The sequence below is a fragment of the Tenrec ecaudatus genome, chromosome 8, assembly GCF_050624435.1.
Source record: "Tenrec ecaudatus isolate mTenEca1 chromosome 8, mTenEca1.hap1, whole genome shotgun sequence".
Lineage (NCBI taxonomy): Eukaryota > Metazoa > Chordata > Mammalia > Afrosoricida > Tenrecidae > Tenrec > Tenrec ecaudatus.
Window position 1 is genome coordinate 134,177,808 of NC_134537.1, and position 19,538 is coordinate 134,197,345.

General features: G+C 36.0%; 1 protein-coding gene across 2 annotated transcripts in view; it reads left to right on the top strand.

Moving 5' to 3' along the window:
• Positions 1-1,100: 1,100 nt before the first annotated feature.
• The window catches only part of GLRA3 (glycine receptor alpha 3), a 184,322-nt gene continuing 165,884 nt past the window's right edge, over positions 1,101-19,538 (top strand). The window contains exon 1 of one of the 2 annotated variants that reach the window (XM_075555791.1): positions 1,101-1,213. In XM_075555791.1, coding sequence (XP_075411906.1) covers positions 1,143-1,213 — 71 coding nt within the window. In that variant the 5' untranslated portion in view covers positions 1,101-1,142. The remainder of the gene's footprint in view (positions 1,214-19,538) is intronic. The other variant, XM_075555790.1, reaches the window with a different exon arrangement.

Here is a 19,538-nt window from a genome sequence, read left to right on the forward strand (position 1 = left end):
CAATGCTGACTCACAGTTGACCCCCTGTGGGTTTCAGAGACTGTTTACAGGAGTGGAACCCTAGTTCTCCTGCAAAGCTGCTGGAGGTTTCTAACTGCTGACCATGCTGATCACAGCCCAACTCCTACCCACTAAGCCACTAGGACTCCTGCATTTCTTTATCTTTGCCTCTTGAACTTAAAACAACAACAAAACAAGACAAACCTTGATTACTGAAGGATGCTCAGTTTATTCATGTCACTGATGCTTCCTAACCAGGGAAGCATTACCAGTTTATGTGGAGATTAGAGAAGCAGTTGATTCTATGGTCCTACTGGCTCCCACATCTGCCCCAAGATGTTCTCTCCCCTAGATCATTCCAGTGACTCCTGCGATCCAGTGGGTCAGAGTCATGTGAGAAAGGCCCTTCTTTCTTGCTTAAACTGTGCCATTTCCCTGGAGGAACACCTGGAGGGTCCACTCGAGGTTCTGCACAGATCTCATCCACAAATGGACTGTTCTTGGTCCTGAGGTTTTCTTCCTTTTATTCCATTCAGTCTCTTACAACAATTTCTCAGTGCTGTTTTAAAGGATGTAATACTAAGCACCGCCTACCTCTGTGAGGTGCCTGTCACTCTGCCCTGCAGTGTGGTCGTGATTGGCGGGCTAGACTGTGTCTTGCGGCTCCTCCTCTGCTTCCCTTTGCCGCGCTAGCAGGCTCGCATTTCAGCCAAAGGTGGAGAGAGGGATTAAGGCAGGAGGCGCTAGGAGCAGGTGGGGAAGCATCCTCCTTCCCAGAGTTGCTGTTCTTCCGATCGTGGGTCCCAATCAGGAAAGGAAGCATTCTTACCTGTGCTGCTAGAGCTCAGTGATCCTAGGCACCACAGACACTTCAGCCCACACCATTCCGATGTCACCGTATCAAGCACCACATCTGTAAACCCGTGAATCCCCCTCTGCTCCAAGAATTTCTAACAGGAATTTCAAAGCTTTGGGTGCGAAGGGCCTCCGCTTGCTTCCTGCAGTGAGCTGTCTAAGGTGCTGAAGCTTCACAAACATCTGTCTCCACTAACAAAACTCGGAGTTAGATTGCACTGTTTTCTTTCTGGTTTCCCATACCTTGGATAAAATTAATTCCAGGATTTTGAATACCTCTCCGTATCATGGCCCACGTGAGACATTTTCGGACATTAGCTTCTGGATTTTACTTCTGGGAAGCAGCTCTGTTACTCAGGTGAGCCCTCTTGCATTTAACAGTTGGAGAACTCATTATTCTCAAACACGATGTTACAACCACTTGTTAATGATGAAGTCGATATTTGCAATTTTGAATTAAGAATTGTTGGAAGTATCCCTTAACTACTATATTGTCGGTCTAGTTAGACATCTGGAAACAGACAACTTTGTTCAATTTTCTCTGACTTGTGTATTTTATTTACTGGTATCTATGGTTCTTTTTAGCTGAACTAGAAAAGCTAAATCCTTTCAAAGACTAGGCATTCTTCCCAAATTACTTTGAGAGTTTTACTTTTTAAAAAAGCGAATGATAAATTCTGAGTGTTATTGTATTATGAAACTTAGGAATTGTTTGATAACTATAAGTGAGACAGCATGAACTTCATAAAAGATAGAAATAATAGAACACAAGTATTTATTGATCAGATAAATTCTGAACATTGTTGACATACTGAGAGGTTGAATTATATGAATAAACATGAAGATCCTGCAAGCATTGTTTTTGAATGAGCCTAACACAAGAACTGCTGGAAAATCATAATTCAATGATTATATATGTCCATTTTTAAGGAATTTTAATAAAAATGTCTACCACCGTGTCATTTTCATATCATGCTTTGGGTACACTTGTCAGGCTTTCTTTCTTCTGCTTTTTTATAATTAACTAAAAGAAGGGTAGATACTTGACAAGATATCAGATTTATCAACCTGTATGAATAAAAACAGTATAAAAGTAAGGTAATGTTCATACAGGCTCAGAAACTAATAAAAGTTTATGTTTATAATTATACATTTTTCCTTTTATGACTCCTAAGCTTTTCAATAATATTGAAGTGAAATGATCAAAGTTAATTGAGTTGTGTATATACTGATTTCTGTTTGAAGTATGTAAATTTATTTTCAGTGTTACTAAGTCAAATTTTCAGTTTTAACCTACCTTGAAGGAAGAGTATATATTATTAAAAAAAACTACCTTGGAGAAAATATATTTTTATGTTGGTGTATAGTAGGAGATAGCTACTAATATTATTATACTTCTGGAGTTATTGAGGTTTATTCTTGAAGTAAGGGATAAAACTGTTATGAGTTTATTTTCATTGAAATATATTTTAATTAGATTTGACACATTTACTTGAATCTTCAAATTGTTATAAATCTCTTGCTTACATTTCATGTTCAATTCAAAGTTTTAAAAGTTTTTACATTTTCAAAAAATGTCTTAAAATAAATACAAAAGCCATTATGTAGAAATTAATTCTTTTGCTTTAATTTATTTATCAATATCTTTGATGCTAATTATCTTTGTATATATAAAATAGATGGAAAGATAACTAGATCTTTTGTCCTAAGAAGAGCAGCAGGGTTTAGTTGCTAGATAAGGAAGTTTAATCCCAGTAACAAATTTTGCTACTCATTCAGTCATAATTTTACATGGCAATCTGTGACAAGCTTGTTACATTATGTATGTTAAATATAGCATCTTCATCCATACATGCTGTGATTTTATGATAGCTTATTGAAATTTTCAAAATTTCAATTCAAACTTATAATTGTGATTATAAAAATTTACCTTGAATAATATTCAATAATTTGCATTGGAAATCTCATTTGTGAGTAAACCAAAAGTAATTCTCTGAAAACAAGCAAGCAAGCAAACAAACAAACACACAAAAGTTTATACAATATCAATAGTTCTTCACCTGGATTTTTTGTTATTTTATTAGTAGAATTACGTTTTGCTTTTGATCAGATAAATCATACTTTAGAGGAATATATTTCTCTATAAATTTTTTATTTTGAAAAATTATATGTTTTCATTTTTGGTGATGCCCCTTGAAAGAGGATTTCCTGTAGTAAAGAAATGGAAGCTCCCTCTACTGGAAATGTTCTGTAAAATAAACGACTTAAAGAAAATTACTATTAGTGCACTCAGTCCACAATTAAGTGAACAAAAATAATATATGCAAAGAAAAAATTTAGTCCAAATTTAGTCTACTCTCTTAATATGTATTTTTAATTAAAAATCCTTTCTAGGAGAATTTAGATACAAGAACAACAACTAAAACCAGATTTTAAAATAAAATTACTTTGTTGGGTACACTTTCTCAACGTACAAATTTAAAATAGCTTTTTAGATAATATTCTATGCATACAAAAAGTGCACAAGGAATTTTTTATGGATAAACTTTGACAAAGGGAACAGATACAAATGAAGAGAGCAAGAGAAGAATGTCCATAAGTAGCACAGAAATACTTACCCCATCTCCTGCAGCCACTTCTTAAGCACTACTTCACCCGAAGTTAATCCTTATCCTGCATTATACAGCAATAAGTATGCTTTTCCTGCTTTTAAAGTTTATATAAACATCCTCTGAGTCTACTTCCTGTATTTTAACATTTAAAAAAAATTGTGATTCAGGATGGGGTTTGCATTTCAGATCATCCATTTTACATCAACACTTTAAATTATTTAGAAAAGTTTAAACAACTTTTATAAATGACCTCTCCCCATGCCCCCCTACCTCCCAATAGTTTACTATACCCAATCTCTTTTGATTTTGCTTTTCCATCTGTGGATTACTATCTTCCCATTATAATAAGTCTACTTTCTTTTGCTAAACACATTTTTTATGCAACATATCTACTTTGTTGCACGTAGCAATAGCCTATTCATTCCCATTACTGTATGGCATTTTATTATGTGAATATACCACCATTTTGGGATTCTCATTTTAATTAGCTCTTGGCTGTTTTTCAGGTTTGGGCTAGTGCTTTTATGAACATCCTTGAAAAATTAAAATACACATATATGCCTTTTGGGGGGATATTTGGAATTGTGTCCCAAACTTTCTTTAGAAGAATAATTACTACATTACAAGATGGGGTTCAGTATAAGTAGCTTTAGTTGATATCACCAGTTTTCCAAAGCTGGTGACATAACTAATACTTTTTAGTGAATGAGGTTAAGGATAATTAAAACACATTTATTTTATTATAAATCTTATAGTAATGTTTATCACAAGAATGTGTCAGATATGGTGATTAATTTTAAAGGGCATTTCCATCCTTTAAATAAATATAAATAAGAAAGTTGCAAAACTGAAATAAATCCAAAATCTCAAGTAGTAGTTTTTAGTTCCTTTTTTGCTATCTTTCACATTTTGTTCAGAACCTTCCATTTTATAAAACAATTCTCATATGGGCTTCAAGTTTTTGATTCACATTAATAAAATAAAAATAAAGAACACATATTCAGATTTCTGAAATGTAGATAAGTGAACACTATAAGGAGTTTGCAGAACAAATTTCAAAAGAAGAGGAACTGCCAAAAAATGTTATTTAAACAGCATGCAATGTTTGTTTTCATTTTATAGTTTGGTAGCAACACAAATATGCTACTGAATAAATTATGTCACAATGTATCAAAATTCTATGTGTGTGAATTGCAGAATTTATAATAGTCCGTAATAAATTCTTTTTGTGGTTTTTGGAAGATAGGGAAGGGATTTTTTAATTAGCCTTTATTTTCTTATATAAGATATTGAAGCTAAATATACATCAAGTACTTCACTTTTCTTACTACGATGATTTCCTATGTAGGTACAGTAATAATAATGGTCATTGTTCTTTTAAAAATTATGCCATGGATAGTACATGATTCTCCCTTTTGTCCCTCTTAGTAATGAAAATTCTTCCCAAGTATAAATAAATTGGGTTTAGTTCTCTGCATAAGACTTTAGACAGGTTGTGCTGTTAATTCAAGGAGTTACTTATAGAGTCTGTAATCTCTCTGTACTTTTTCTCTCCCACGCCACATACTTAGGTAATAAACCAAACCAATCGTCAAGCCTGTTGAATGTACAAATTAAGCTATTTACCAAGATTTACACTCCAAATTGTATGCACAAATACCTCTCTGAAGCACAATTTGACTACAGATGATTTAGAAACTACCTTTTATTCTATAATGAAACAGAGCTGTCAAGCAAGGAAGTAAATGGAGGAACGCACCAACAGCACTGTTTGAGGGAGTGTATGTAGATAGGAAAGCTTGATACTTGTACTGAGCTTTTTGCAATGCTTGTTCAATAAACAAGGCAATGTAAGAGAGTGCTCTGTGGAAAAGGGATGGTAGGACTCTATTGTACGCTTAGAGATCCTTGTTTGCAGGTGCCACTGAGTCACCTCTGACCCTCAGCAGCCCTGTGTGCATCAGAAGGGCCCTGCCTTGCCCCATCCATCCTCGCAGTTGTTCCATTTGAACCCCCTTTTCAGCCACTGCCGATTCATCTGTTTGAAGGTTGTGCTCATGTTCACTGACCTTTTACTTGACCAAACAGTATATACCACTCTTGCGCATATCCTCTCTTGAGCATGTCCAAAGTACGTGAGAAGTAAGTCTTCCCATCTTGCTATCTAAGGAGCATTTTGGAAGCAATTCTTTGAGACATATTTGGTTGTTCTGATAGCCTACATTACTGTTAATATTGTTCATCAACAATTTAAACCAATCAATTATCCAACATCTCCCTTATTCTTTGTCCATCTCTCACGTGCACTTGAGGCATTTGAAATATCATGGCTTGGGTCAGGCACACCTTGTCTACAGTAACCTATTTGCTCTTTCACATTTCAAAGAACTCTTGTGCATAGATTTCCCCGTATTTCACATCTTTCGGTTTTTTGACTACTGCTTTTAGGCATGTTGGTTGTAGTTCAAAGTAAAACAAAACCCTATATAGCTTCATAGTTTCTCCATGTACCATGAGGTTTTCTATTGGTCCACTTGTGAGGATTTTGGTTTTCTAAACATTGGTTATAATCCACACGGACGGCTGTAATCTTTGATCTTCATCAGTAGTAAGTCCTTCAAGTCCTGTTTGCTTTTCAGCAAGCAAGGTTGTGTCATCTTCAAATGGTAGGTTGATGATATCTTCCTTGAATACAGATGCTGCGTTCATCTTCCTAGTGTCCCGAGCCTCAAATTATTTGCTCAGCATACAGATGAAAAAAGTGTAGTGAAAAGATTAAAAAAAAAACCTTACTCACAAGTCCCCTGATTTGAAGTCATTCAAAATCCCCTTGTTCTGTTCAAATGCGTGTCTCTTGGTTTATGTACAGGAATTTCACATTTAAGAATTAAAGAATGATGATGGTCAAATCAGTGGAACTAGATTTTAGGGTGCTAAATTATATTTTACTAGCAATAACTATTGAGCTAGCTTCAAAAATAAATGTGCATAAATATTGGGGAGTTGTGGCATCTTTTAATGATGTAATATGGTTCAAATTATACAATTGAAATGAATCCCACTTGTTGCTGGAATGGTCTCATAGCATGGGTCAATATAGCTCCAAATACACCTCTCCTTAGAGAAGACTTTGCTTCAAAATTGCAATTTACTTTAGTAATAGCTATGTAAAGAAATGGATACCATTCAACAAACTATACGATTATAATGCTCATTTTAACCATGGTTTTTTTCAACATATTTGTAGAATGTATTGCTGGAGAAAATATATTTTACTCAAAAGAAATAAAGTAGACAATTCCATTTGCTATAAAAAAATTGGATGCTATAAGAAAATTCCAAAATATACCCAGTTTGGAATGCTATTAGGCTAGCTGGGAATTTTGCCATCAGCTGGGTATGCAGAGATCACACTTACTATATATACTAAGCAATCAAAAACCAAATATGATCATATGCGTGCAAAGAAAACATCATGTACAATGGATCCATATGCTAAAAACAAGAGGTCCCTTACATCCTGGCACAGAGAAGTGGTGAGACAGAAATGTATTCAAACAGTGGAGGAGAAAGCAGTACATGAAGAAGTCACAGGAATATCATAGTTTCATCTTGATTGCAAAAATTTACTGATAGTACAATTTTAATTAACCACTTAAACTTGTCCATGACAATGGATAATATATTTTGCCCACCTAAATTTGGATTAATTTATGAAGCATATATAATGGATCTTCTTTGATTCTCCCCCCAATCAAGTCTACTATGCTTCATTATTAATTGTTTTATACTTGTGTTAACAGGATTTATTGATGATAACCTCATATATACATATGTAAGTGTCTATGTGAAACATGTTTATTTGTTTCTCATTTAAGAATGATATAACCTGATATTTCTTCATGCTTGAGGAAGTGGTTTGTAAAGAGTGGTACATGAATCACTTCTAGAAAGCTGGTTCTGGAAGGAAGGCCAAAGCAGGACCAACGGTGCAATAGTGAACAGAAACTGTGTGAGTGGAAGCAGCCCTTTAGGGATGGAACTGAAAGCATTCTGATTACACTGCAGGGTAATTTAAAGGAAACATTGTGATAAACATATTATTAGAAAGTTGATAAAAATAAGAAGCTCCATCAGAGCAAATTTCTGTAGTTCTTTCAGAGCATTCATGCAAGAGATGCTTTTAGGAGAAATTATTACCATTAAACCTGAGGCCATTCAACGTACAAAACTAGTAACCTAAGTAGTGCATTAGAAATAACAAATAATCTGAAGGTTTTAGCAACCTCCATATATCATTCAGTAAATGGAAGATTAGGTGGTCAAGTAAGTGATCAGGAGTCCTACATGCATGTACATAATTGCCATACCAAGTTGGAAGTAGTGCCAAGCCCTGAGCTATTTTGACGCTGTATTATCGTCAGTGTCTACACAGGGTGTTTGGAAAGACATTGGATATAGCTAGTCTCTCCAATGTCCTACATAATTTGAGGTTTTCTGAAAACACCTCTGACAAGGAGTCATCTCTTAAACTTTGAAACTTCTCACAATAAGGACTTTTATTTCAGAAGGAAAACTGATAAATTTCAACTAATAAAAATTAATGCGATTTCTTGTCTTCCTTGAATCAATATAACATTGTCCCGAATAGATGCTATTATACATATTTGTGTGAGTTTTTTGTTTGTTTGTTGATGTTTATTATTTTCATGGAGCCCTGGTGGCATAATGGGCCACTCTGAATGGGCCACTCTGGGCTGCCAACTGCAAGGTCAGCAATTCGAAACCACCAGCTGCTCCTTGAGAGACAGATGGGCTTTCTATTCCTGTAAACATGTGCAGCCTTGGGGACCCACGGGGTAGCTGTGTTGTGTTCTAAAGGGTCACTCTCAGTGGGAATTGATGCACTGGAACTGTTTTTATTTTTTTAATTAATTTTTTAAACCACTTCACTTAAAATGGTTGTTTTCCCATTTATGGAGAATGAGTCAATGGTGATCATATTTCAGAAATAGTTTCTTCCACATAGTTTTCCCGCACACAATTCATCAAACTCCAGTTTCAGAGTACCCATGTCATTCGATGTATAGCATGTATAAAGTAAATAGAGCAATGACTACATTCTCAGCAACGCATGCCATACAACACATTTCCCACTCTTTCCCACTCCTTTGAATAGGGCCACTGGTCAGGGAGGAAGGTGTGACACCATTTTTAAAGTTGTGTTCTATTTTCATGCACCTGTTCCCTGTCCTTCTCAACTGTAAGATGCACAGGTTTGTGTATGACCTTGTTGTGCCTCAAGGTCATTAAGTCCAATGCCATGGACAGATGTTCAGCTTACAAGGAAGCACTGAAATGACATCTGCCTGCCGATCACCTGTACTTAGGGCTTCACATTTGAATTCCACTTATATATGTGTGATTACCTGTAGAACCTTGCACTCTAGATCACATAATATCAAATAAATATCCTTAAAAGATGTTATCTACTACAAAAACACTTTGTCAGACACTTATAAATTGCCAGACTCTAGTTGAATCATGAAGGATTTGCTTTTACTTGTTCCACAAGACATTGATAATTGCATTGTGTAATGCAATGTTTCTCAACTTTTGGATTGCCACCAAAGAACCCTTTTTCTATTGTTTTAACCTATTTCCCCTAAGAAAATTTAAACCATCAACATACTGTGCAATTGTTTCTATTATACATGCGTTTTGGGCTTTATATGAAAGGAGAATAAGATTTTTCCCCTTTTTTATGAACTCATTCCAAAAGTTTATCCCCTGTCCTTTTGGGCGCTCTAATAGCTGTTACTCTTCCACCATCGACTCAGACATCGGCGTGTAGCTTTAGCATCTGAGCTCTGAGCCGGAAACAAAGCAGTCAAGCTACTATGTCTTTGTTTTGAATTCTATTAGGTTTTTGCAGATTCACAAAATAAATAAATCTTGCCATCCTTTATGTACTTAAATCTTTTATTTTAAATACACTTTAAAGGCTTTAGACACATGTTTCCATAAATGCTTATCATTCTCAGAAGCTACTAGGCTTTTCATCAGCAAACTACTCTTTGAACATCATTGTTCATGACTTTAATAATTTCATAGAACTACCTTTAAAAAGAATATAGGTTGCATAATTATCTACAGCTCATTTATTTTCCTGTAGATTGGACTCTGACGACTTTCATTTGTTTTTGACATTAGATAAAAGAGTTGAAAGAGTTAATATTCTTTTTTAAATCTAAATTTGTGATGGTTTTATATCAGGATTTCAGCAGTTAATACTGGTGTTAGTGATGGGCAGTTTCTAACTGAGGGACTAAGGTCTATGCATAAAATATGAGAGCAATGTTATCACGTATTATATTTTTATATAAGTTGATTATCAGAAGAGTGCAGAAGCAAGTAAAACACTGCCAATAAAATGATAATTGTTAGAAGATTGTGATGAAATAATAAGAGGAGAAAGGTTTATTTTTCTTTGCCTTTTTGTTCAGATTGGCTGTGGAATGCCTGGCAAAAAGGTAAGTGATTTTAAACTGCAGTGAAATGACCACTCCAATGCTCTCTATCAAAGGACTCTGTGAAAATGTGAATTCTACCACCTGCTGACTAGTTACCATGTAACTCATGCTGCCTTCTGTAAGACTTTTCATGATCCCTTCCCCCCCCCCTCCCACCCCAAGGGAAGCTCGTCTTTGCTTCTAGGTACCAGCGCGTACTGTGGTCATCAGTGTCACAGGGGTTGGGAGTTGTCTCAGCATGGCCTCTAGCATTTGCTGCAAGGTCTTAGAGGAAGGGACAATCACTTCTGCTCACTTCTATCTCCAGGGCTTTAAGGGGTATCTGGCATACTGCAAATGCTCACTAATTTCCAGAAATCACTGTTCCATTTTTGAAAGCAGATGAATAATTTTAGATAAATAACTCTTACAGGCATAAGTGAAAACACCAGGCTCCATTTCTCTGCTCCTTGCACTGAGATGACACTCATGCTCTAGTTTCAGTCACGGTTTTCCTTTGACTATCATCACCTATTTGCCTACATGTCTCATATCTGACCTTTTTCAGAGGAAAAAGTGAAACAATGTCCTACATGTTCCCATGATGCTCTTACACCGCACTCATGAATACTTGGAATCCACCACTCCTGTACTACAGGAAGTAATACTGAATGTTCATGTGGTTCTGGTTACTTCTCTTTTATTTCCTCACTTAAAATATGCTTATTTTGCACAATCTGAGGTTTATTAATTTCATATCCGTGGATGAAATAAAATATCAGCACAATTAAGGAGGCCTGGTAGCACTGTCAGAAAACTTTGATAGCTAATTGCAAAGTCAACAGTTCAAATCCACCATCCCCTCCAAGGGAGAAGGATGAGGCAGGTAATACTTGTACAGATTTATGATTGACAGCTTATTAAACCTTATGTAACAACATTATTACTGCAAGGAATAAAGAAAGAAGTATGTAGAAATCCTTGTCCTCAAGGACTTAAAAGCACGATTATCTCTGTAAATTAACTTCTTTCTGAAAACAATAACACATTTCAATATTTCAATGTGTGTTAAACAATATTTTCTATTAGAATATAAATACTACTTTTTTAAGAGGAGACTTCTCATCCTTACGCTATTAAGCCACTAAGAGACCCAGTTTGAATAGGACAGTCCATTGCTTAGCAAGAATATATGACACTCCTATGTCCCTAACTTGCTTCCCGTTTTATTTATTGGGAATAATAGGACCTACAGAGGTTATATAGAGGGAGCTATTAGAAATAACCCCCATGCTGTATTCATTTTCTTTGTAAAAACCTTGAAACACTTCAAAAGACCGTAGAATCTTTCAAAGCCTCTTCAAATCCCTGGATTTGAATGTCTTTTTCTTTCTACAAATTGTAATAGTAAGTAAATCATCAAAGGCGCTGACTGAGGCTAAACTAGTTGATGCCTTCTAAAATGATCACTAAAAATTGAGTTTCAAGGGTAGCCCAATTATTTGTCTCTAAATCATATGTGATTTTTTAATACTATTATTGAACTTCAATAAGTCAAAGAAGATGGAATTTTCTGTGTGGCAACTGGATACAATGAAGTTAGAATAAAGGTAGTATTTACCAGGTTCTAATATGGGAGTTTTGCTTTCCTAATTTATATTTTGAATGCTCCGTTATGTCTTCACCATATGAGGCAAAGTCACCAGCTTAGACACAGATGGCTTGGAAGCTGACGAGTTCAGATCGATTCAACCCATTCCAAAGCAGCACAGTGTAGCCCTGTATCTCCTACACTGCTGATAGGCTAGCAAGGCTGGGCTGGCAGCTCTCTCGGAGATTTTCAACTAGCCCCATCACAGCAGGCACCTCCATCTCTCTGAAGAAGAGTGTGTGTGTGACGTTATCTTTTTAATGCCACAATAAGTTGGTTGGCACACACCTAAAGATATCCATCCTGAGGCTGGTGCAGCACCCACCACAGCTAAAGATATCCCTCGTTGGGCTGGTGCAGCACCACAGCTAAAGATATCCCTCGTTGGGCTGGTGCAGCATCGGTAGGCTTGTGCTGTACTCCGTGTGCCTATGAGCTGGAATGGACCCATCAGAAGCCAACAAAGCAGTGTTGTTGGCAAAGCCAGGGCGAGAACCCACATCACCTAATTCCTCAAACCTTCTTTTTCTGAAAAAACAGCTGTGTAATTTAGGTTCTTCTAAAGAAGAAAGGGAAAAATAGTATCACTCAATGAAGACTGAGTGACTCTGTCAATGAAAATCACAGTAAAGGTTTTAATAATGCTATCGAAAGTAAAAGAATCAGACCCAATTTCAAGAGGTTTTATCCTTTATTTTCATACACACTCCTACATATCTAACAGGAGTGAATCTCAAAGGCGTTGACGCTGATGTAGACATCAATTGATGCCTTCTGAAACTGTAGTGAAAAATTAAGCTTCATAAAGTGTACAACATGTACACAAGGACCAAGTCTGGAAATACTGTTATATGTGTTACATTTCTGAACTTTTTATAAAAAAATTGATGTCTTGGATTTTGCTATCATTTTCCAAATATGAAGAACCTCCTGAGTCTTGAAAATTGCTATCCATTTCCTGCAAGGCATTGTCTCTGGGGATTTTATTGTGGCTGATTAAAGGAGACGCCTGCTGTTATTGCTGTGGAAATAAGTTCTATAATCTAGGGGCCTTTTAAATCTTTTTGTTTCCTGGGCAACGTACAGGTTTGGCCCAAAATAGTTTCAGTTTATAGATAGAAGGTAGGTGAAAAAGAAGAAGGAAAACTAGAAACAGATGTGGCAGGGGAAAAGAAGGGAAGGGGTGAAACTGAGTGAGCTCTGTTCTATAATTGCTTTAAAATGTCCTTTTAACATCAGTGATTGTGTCTTCTGAACTTCTTATATTTCTCACTTTTTTTAATCGTGTAGTCCAATAAAGACCTTGATATATAGTCTGATTTTCTTTCACTAGAGAGAAATGAAAAAAAATGCATCCTTAAACATTGCTAGGTTTTCTTTCCTTCCATTTCCAATTATACAAATTATTTGCCTTATTAGTTGATCCTCTCCTTTAATTTGTACCCTATCTCTCTCTCTCTCTCTCTCTGACATAGAATAATCAGGCAAATATGAGACTTCCTGAATTTGAAAAGAAAAAAAAAGGGTCAAATCTGGCTTAAATGTGTTTAATACAGAAAACATAACATTGAAAATGTCTTTAAGATAATCTTTAAAATAAATGTGCATAGTCAGGTAAAGGGGACTATCCATCCTAGTATGAATACGTCAGTCCCCTTAGTAAAAACAACAGTATAGATCCACCTTAATAATGAGTATGTGACCTTCTTTCAGGTTCAGAGACCCTTAAGATTCATGCTTTAGGACAATAAGTTTACAATTTAAAGTAGTTTGTCAAAAATAAAGCAGCACATATTCATATTTTACCCTTTATAAAAGATGCTCATTAAAAATCTCAAGTAAAAAGAGAATTTCTTCCAGTTTTCCTGATCTCTGGCTGTGAGACTAAAGAATCCCCATCCCCCAACCTTTTCTTTACTTTCTTGAAATTTAAACAACATACAGTAACTGGATTAAATGGAATTTTAAATAAGCCTTGTGTAATTTTTGAAAGGAGTATAATGAGAGTCATAAATCCTGGATCAAGTTTTCCCTTGTTGATTTTTATGTACTCACTTTGAAATTATGGCTAAAAAACAATTTTTTTAAACCCGAGACAATAGTCAGTGAAGTTTTGGTAAATTGATCTGGTTGAACTATATTTAGACCATCAGAAACAAAGTGCTTTATTGGAAATTGGAGGAACAACCAGATATTAAAATGAGTTCCATAAGAAAGCTAGCATTTACAGTAGATAGTATATAAGGATCTCCCCTGCCATAAGTAATATAAAGTATAATTTTTCCTCTCAGGCCTGAATTTCATGGTCCAATAGTGGGTTATGCATTGGGCTGTTAACCACAGGATTAGCAGTTTGAAATCACCAGTTTGAAACCACCTTGCTGGAAAGATGAAACTTTCTACTCCCATAAAGACTATGATTTTGGAAACCCACAGGAGCAGTTTCACTCCATGAATCAGAATTGACTAGATGGCAGTGAAAAAGGGATACAGTCTCAGGAACTCACAGGGGCAGTTCTATCCTGTCTCATAGAATTGACTCGTTAGCAGTGAGTTGAGAGGAGATTAGTCATCATACTTATTTAATTTGTATCCTAAACAAATAAACGAGGAGCTGGACACCATGGAGAACAAGGAATCAGGTTTGGAGAAAGGCTTATTAACAACCTGCAATTTGCAAGCGACACAGTCTTGGTTTCTAAAACTGTGGAGCGCTTAAGGATCCAAGAGTGTAGCCTTCAATACGGCTCACAGCTCAATGTAAAGAAAGCTGAAATCCTCTCACCTGGATCCACAGCCAATGGCATGATAAAGAAAGAAAAGATCACAGTTGCCAGGCTTTTCTTTTGCTTGGATCCACAGTCAATATGCTTAGAAGCAGCAACCAACAAATGAAAGGATCCATTGCACTGGGAAAATCTGCTGCACGGTTTCTCTAAATTTGAAGAGCAAGGATATCACTTTGTTGAATAAATGCTCCTGAAGAAGTCCATTTTATTTATTTTCAAAACAGCTTTATTGGCATATACTTCACATATAATACGATTTAATCATTCAAGACGATTAAGAAGATTTGGTCAATCATGACCGCAATCATTTCAGATTATTCTCTTCTCATAGTCTCTGTTGTAAGCCCCCCATTTCCTTCCATCCTCCACTCCCATGCTCACAGGCAATTATAAATCCAATTACTATCTCTATAGATCCACCTATCCCTGACCTCATATACAGAATATCATACAAAATACCAACAAGAAACAAACAACATCAATGACTAGATAAAACATAGAAAAACCACAAGTAAAAAGAAAGCAGAAAATGTTAAAAAATGAAACAACTTAAGATGAATTAAAAGGGAAATAAAATGATAATGTATTATATTGTAACCTAACTACAACTGCCATAGGATCCCTGGTAGCTGAGTGGTATCATTTGGGCTTCTAACCAAAATGTCAACAATTATAAACCACCAGCCAGCTTTCCACTCCCATACACTGTTACGGTCTTAAAAATATACAAGGGCAGTTGTGTCCTGTACATAGGGTCACTTTGCGTCAGGATTGACTCAATGGAAGTGAGTTGAGTAAGCATCTGTTGTAGTCAACCTTACACTGGTTTCTGTCTAGCACGGATAGTCACGCGCCTGGCCCACGTGCAAAGGGACAGGCTGGAGGCTTAAACCAAGTGGGGACCCAGCAAAGGGATTGGGGGCTTCCACTGTCATGCATAGCCTGTTTCAAACAAGTTTCACAATTTAAATTCTGATACACTTCCCTCCTTCAAATTTGGATTTTATCATTTGAAATCTTTGCTTTTAATCACCTCACATTCATGTAAATGTTGGGCAATGAATAAGCAAAAATGAAGAACTTTTGAATCATGGTGTGGAGAATAATGTTGAAAACGTGGTAGACTACTGGAAGAACCAACAGATCTGTCTTGGAAGAAGTATAGCTAAACTTCTCTTGAGCGCTGACTATGTCTCACATACTTTAAACAAGTGGTCAGGGGAAACCAGTCCCTGGCAAAGGACATCAAGCTTGGTAAATTAGGTCAGCTGAAAAGCGGAAACCATGAGGGAGAAGAATTGGCTCTGTGTCTGCAACGATAGGCAGTGTTTGTGAGGGCAGAGCAGGGGGCAAGGCGTGAGTCTATTGTAGATGGGCTTGCTACGAATCGGAACAGTCATTGGCAGCAATTGATGAGATTATGACATGTATCTCATATCATTAACAAAATCTACTATATTACAATAAACACATGTGTGATATCAACTGTAGCCTAAAAGAATTCAGCAGAGAGGAGGTTGTTTGACTCAGCTAGTCAAAAGAACAGCATCAAAAATAAATAAATAAAATAATTGGGAAAAAAAGAGATATTAGTCAGGTGACTAGATTTTCTTGATCAAAAGAAATTTAACATGGACAAAGCAAACAACCCAAAAGAAACACCAAAGTATGAAATCAGTAGTACTGTGGGTTCAGATAAATTAAAAACGTTTCAATTTATATAAGATCTTAATATCTAATAAAGCTATGTATATGTAATAAAAAAGAAGAGAAAGAACAGTATCTTGGATGTCATAACATTTAAGCTAACAAATTGATAGAACTCCCCTAGGTAAAAACACACTGGAATTAAGAGTGAACACTCCATCGCTTGTCTGTCAGTTTGTCATGTTTTGTTGGACTGTGAGTTGTTGTGATGCTGGAAGTATGTCAATGGTATTTCAAAGGCCAGTAGGGTCACTCAAAGTAAGCCGGGTTCAGCGAGCTGAATCTAGACTAAGAACAGACACTGATACAATAACTGTCTGCCTACTGGATTAGCCATGGGAACCTCATGCATAGTTTCAAAACACTGTCATATACTGAAGTCCGGGTGCATAGAAGTGCTAACAGGGTTGGAGATAGTGCCTGAGTAGGGCTTCCGTGAGCAGTGATTATGGATCCAAGAAAGAGAAAATCCTTGACAACTTCAATTTTTCCCATTTATCATGATGTTAACTATTGCTCCAGTTGTGAGGATTTTGGTTTTATTTACATTAATGTGTAATTTTTACCAAATGCTGCCACCTGGTCTTCATCAAGAACAGTGTGTGTGTGTGTGTGTGTGTGTGTGTGTGTGTGTGTGTGAATGGTGAGATGATACACTAGAATATAGAGTTTTCCAATGATCCTACTCAAAAACATATAAAACTTAAATTAGGATGAGGTAGGAAATCTCATTATTGATAAGCCAGAAAGGAATGAAAAAATATCTTTCTCAGAAGGGCTAGTCAAAAATTAGTATGTATGAGAAACATGATCAATAGAAGTCACCTGTGTTTCAATTATTTGTTAATAAAACATATACTATAGCTTTATTTTGTTTACTTCTGGATTGATCTGGAGTCATTATGGAATAATGGGTTGGTTGGCTAATCACAAGGTCAGAAGTTCAAATCTATCAGCACTTCAAGCCCCCTGGCTGTTTAAACCCATCATGTGCTTCTTGGAATAAAGATGAGGCTGTCTTTTCCCATAAAGATGTAAATTCTCAGAAACACAAAACAGAGTGATATTCTGCCCTAGAGTGCCACTAAGCATTGGAATCAACCATAAGTCAGTGGGTTTGGGTTCTGTATAAATCTAAAGTTAGATTGTCTTAGAGATAAAAATACAATAGTAACAATTTAGGTAATGTCTTATCATTATTAGTGCTATTAATGTTTTATTAAATAATGCTGGGATACAAACATATTGTATTTAAATATTAAGCGTAAACTACTAAATTTCCCTGTAAGTGGCTATATATATATATATATATATATATATATATATATATATATATATATATATATGCCCTTAACTTTATAAAGAGGATTTTACCTCCATACTCATTGATTCTCAGTACTACTTCATATAACATAATTATATAGGTTTGTTTTCAGTGTAAAATGGCATTTTCTGTTTACCATAGAACTTGAGCATATTTTATATTAAATAGACACTGATTTATTTTCCTATTCCTTGATTATGCATTACTCTCCCATTGGATTAACATTTTCCAATTGATTTGTTGGTGCTGTTCATATTCCCGATATTGCAGCTTTATCATAAATCCATAAACAGACATTTACCACTTGCTTGCATTGCAACTATGTCCTGATGTAACTGGTTTTCTCCATAAAAGGTCTTGCTACTGATGGTTTGAAAGCAGATCCCCCAAACTTAATCACTCACAGCCCTTGTGTGACTCTGGCTCACTGTGGTCTTAAAGGACATGTAGAACAACTCCAGTGGGTTTCCAAGACTGCACACCTTTAAACAACAGTCATTGCTATATATTTTTCTCTAATACTCTCTGGGATCCATTAGAATCATGTCTACCAAATCATTTGAAATGAACTTTTCGATTACTATTGATGCCCATATAGAAAAATAAAATGACTAAAGTACATTTTATTTGTTGTACCATTAAGCAGCATTTAAAATGGCTGGTGAATCCTTGATTGAACTACCTGACTTTTATTACATTCCACTGTCTTTCCTCCTTCCTCACCGCCTGCTCCTTTCTTGTCTGAATGGTGCTTTGTTTTTTCTCTGCTTTTTCTCCTTTCTCTTTCTATTTACTTACATAGTGGCCTGATAGCATCAATGTTTTAATTATTATTTGGCAAGGTTGCCCTCCACATTTATACTTTAAACCCAAAATGATTCTTTCCTCAGACCCCTAGACTCAAACAACCCCATATTCAGTATCTTCAATGGAATAACAAATACCAACTGCCATCTTGTCACTTCTTACCTAGAGGACGCTGTAGGACAATGTTGAACTGTCCTCCAGTGCTCCGAAGCTATGCTCCATAGAGAAGAAGATCGCCAGCTATTTTTTTACGTGAGTCACTGGGTAACTTCTGACAGCTGACATTTCAGTCAACATAAGAATTCTTCACTCAATCAATGCTTCAGGAGTCACTAGACATCTCAACCTCTGCATGCCCAAGCTGAGCTCAGAATCTTGCCCCCAATCTTCCTTCTCTCATCTCTCCTGTGTTAATGAACTCTAAAGTAACTGTGTTACTTTGGGAAAACAATGTGGAGAGGGACTCAGCCTTGGACACTCTCTTTTTTATTTTATAAAAAATCATGGTATCTCAATGTTCAAGCTATATAGAAAATCTGATCACTTATCACCACCTCCAGTGCAACCGTACGATCTGAGCCGCCAGTATCTTTTGCTTTCCCTATTCAGGGAAAATCTCTTATCTGTCACAAGTCCATGATATGTTTCATTGATCCGTCATGCTCTATTTGCCTTTTCAACTCTTCATTCAGATTAAAGGTGGACTCTCTAAAAGGACTCTCAAGCGTCCACATAATTGGACTTTCCATTTACTCTTGTGACACATTTCCCCACTGCTTTCTCATTTGCCCCAAGGCTCCTTTCTGTTCTATGAATGATCTCAGGCATGTTTATGTCAGGACATGTACATTGGCTGTTTCTTCTGTTCACTCGGAGCATCATGTAGCCAATTTCCTTCTATCTATCAAGATTTTACTGGAATATCACCGCAATGGGATATTTCACATTGTGGCCTGACCACTCAATTTAAAATCATAGCATGTCATCTCTGCCCTAATATTCCTGAGTATCCTTTGCATTGCTTTAACTTTTCAATATATCATATGCTATTTTGTTATATTTCTTATTTATTAAGTTCTGTTCCACTAGAATGTAATCTCTGTGAAATCAAGGATGTTAGTCTCTTTCGTTTACGACTGCATCTAGAACCCCCATAGCTGTGAATCCATTTACATATAACATAATTACAAGACATGTTTAAAGAAGAAAATGCATACATATGAGCACAAATTAAACATCAAACACCCTTCCATCAAGACAAAGCCCTCTCATAATAAAGGA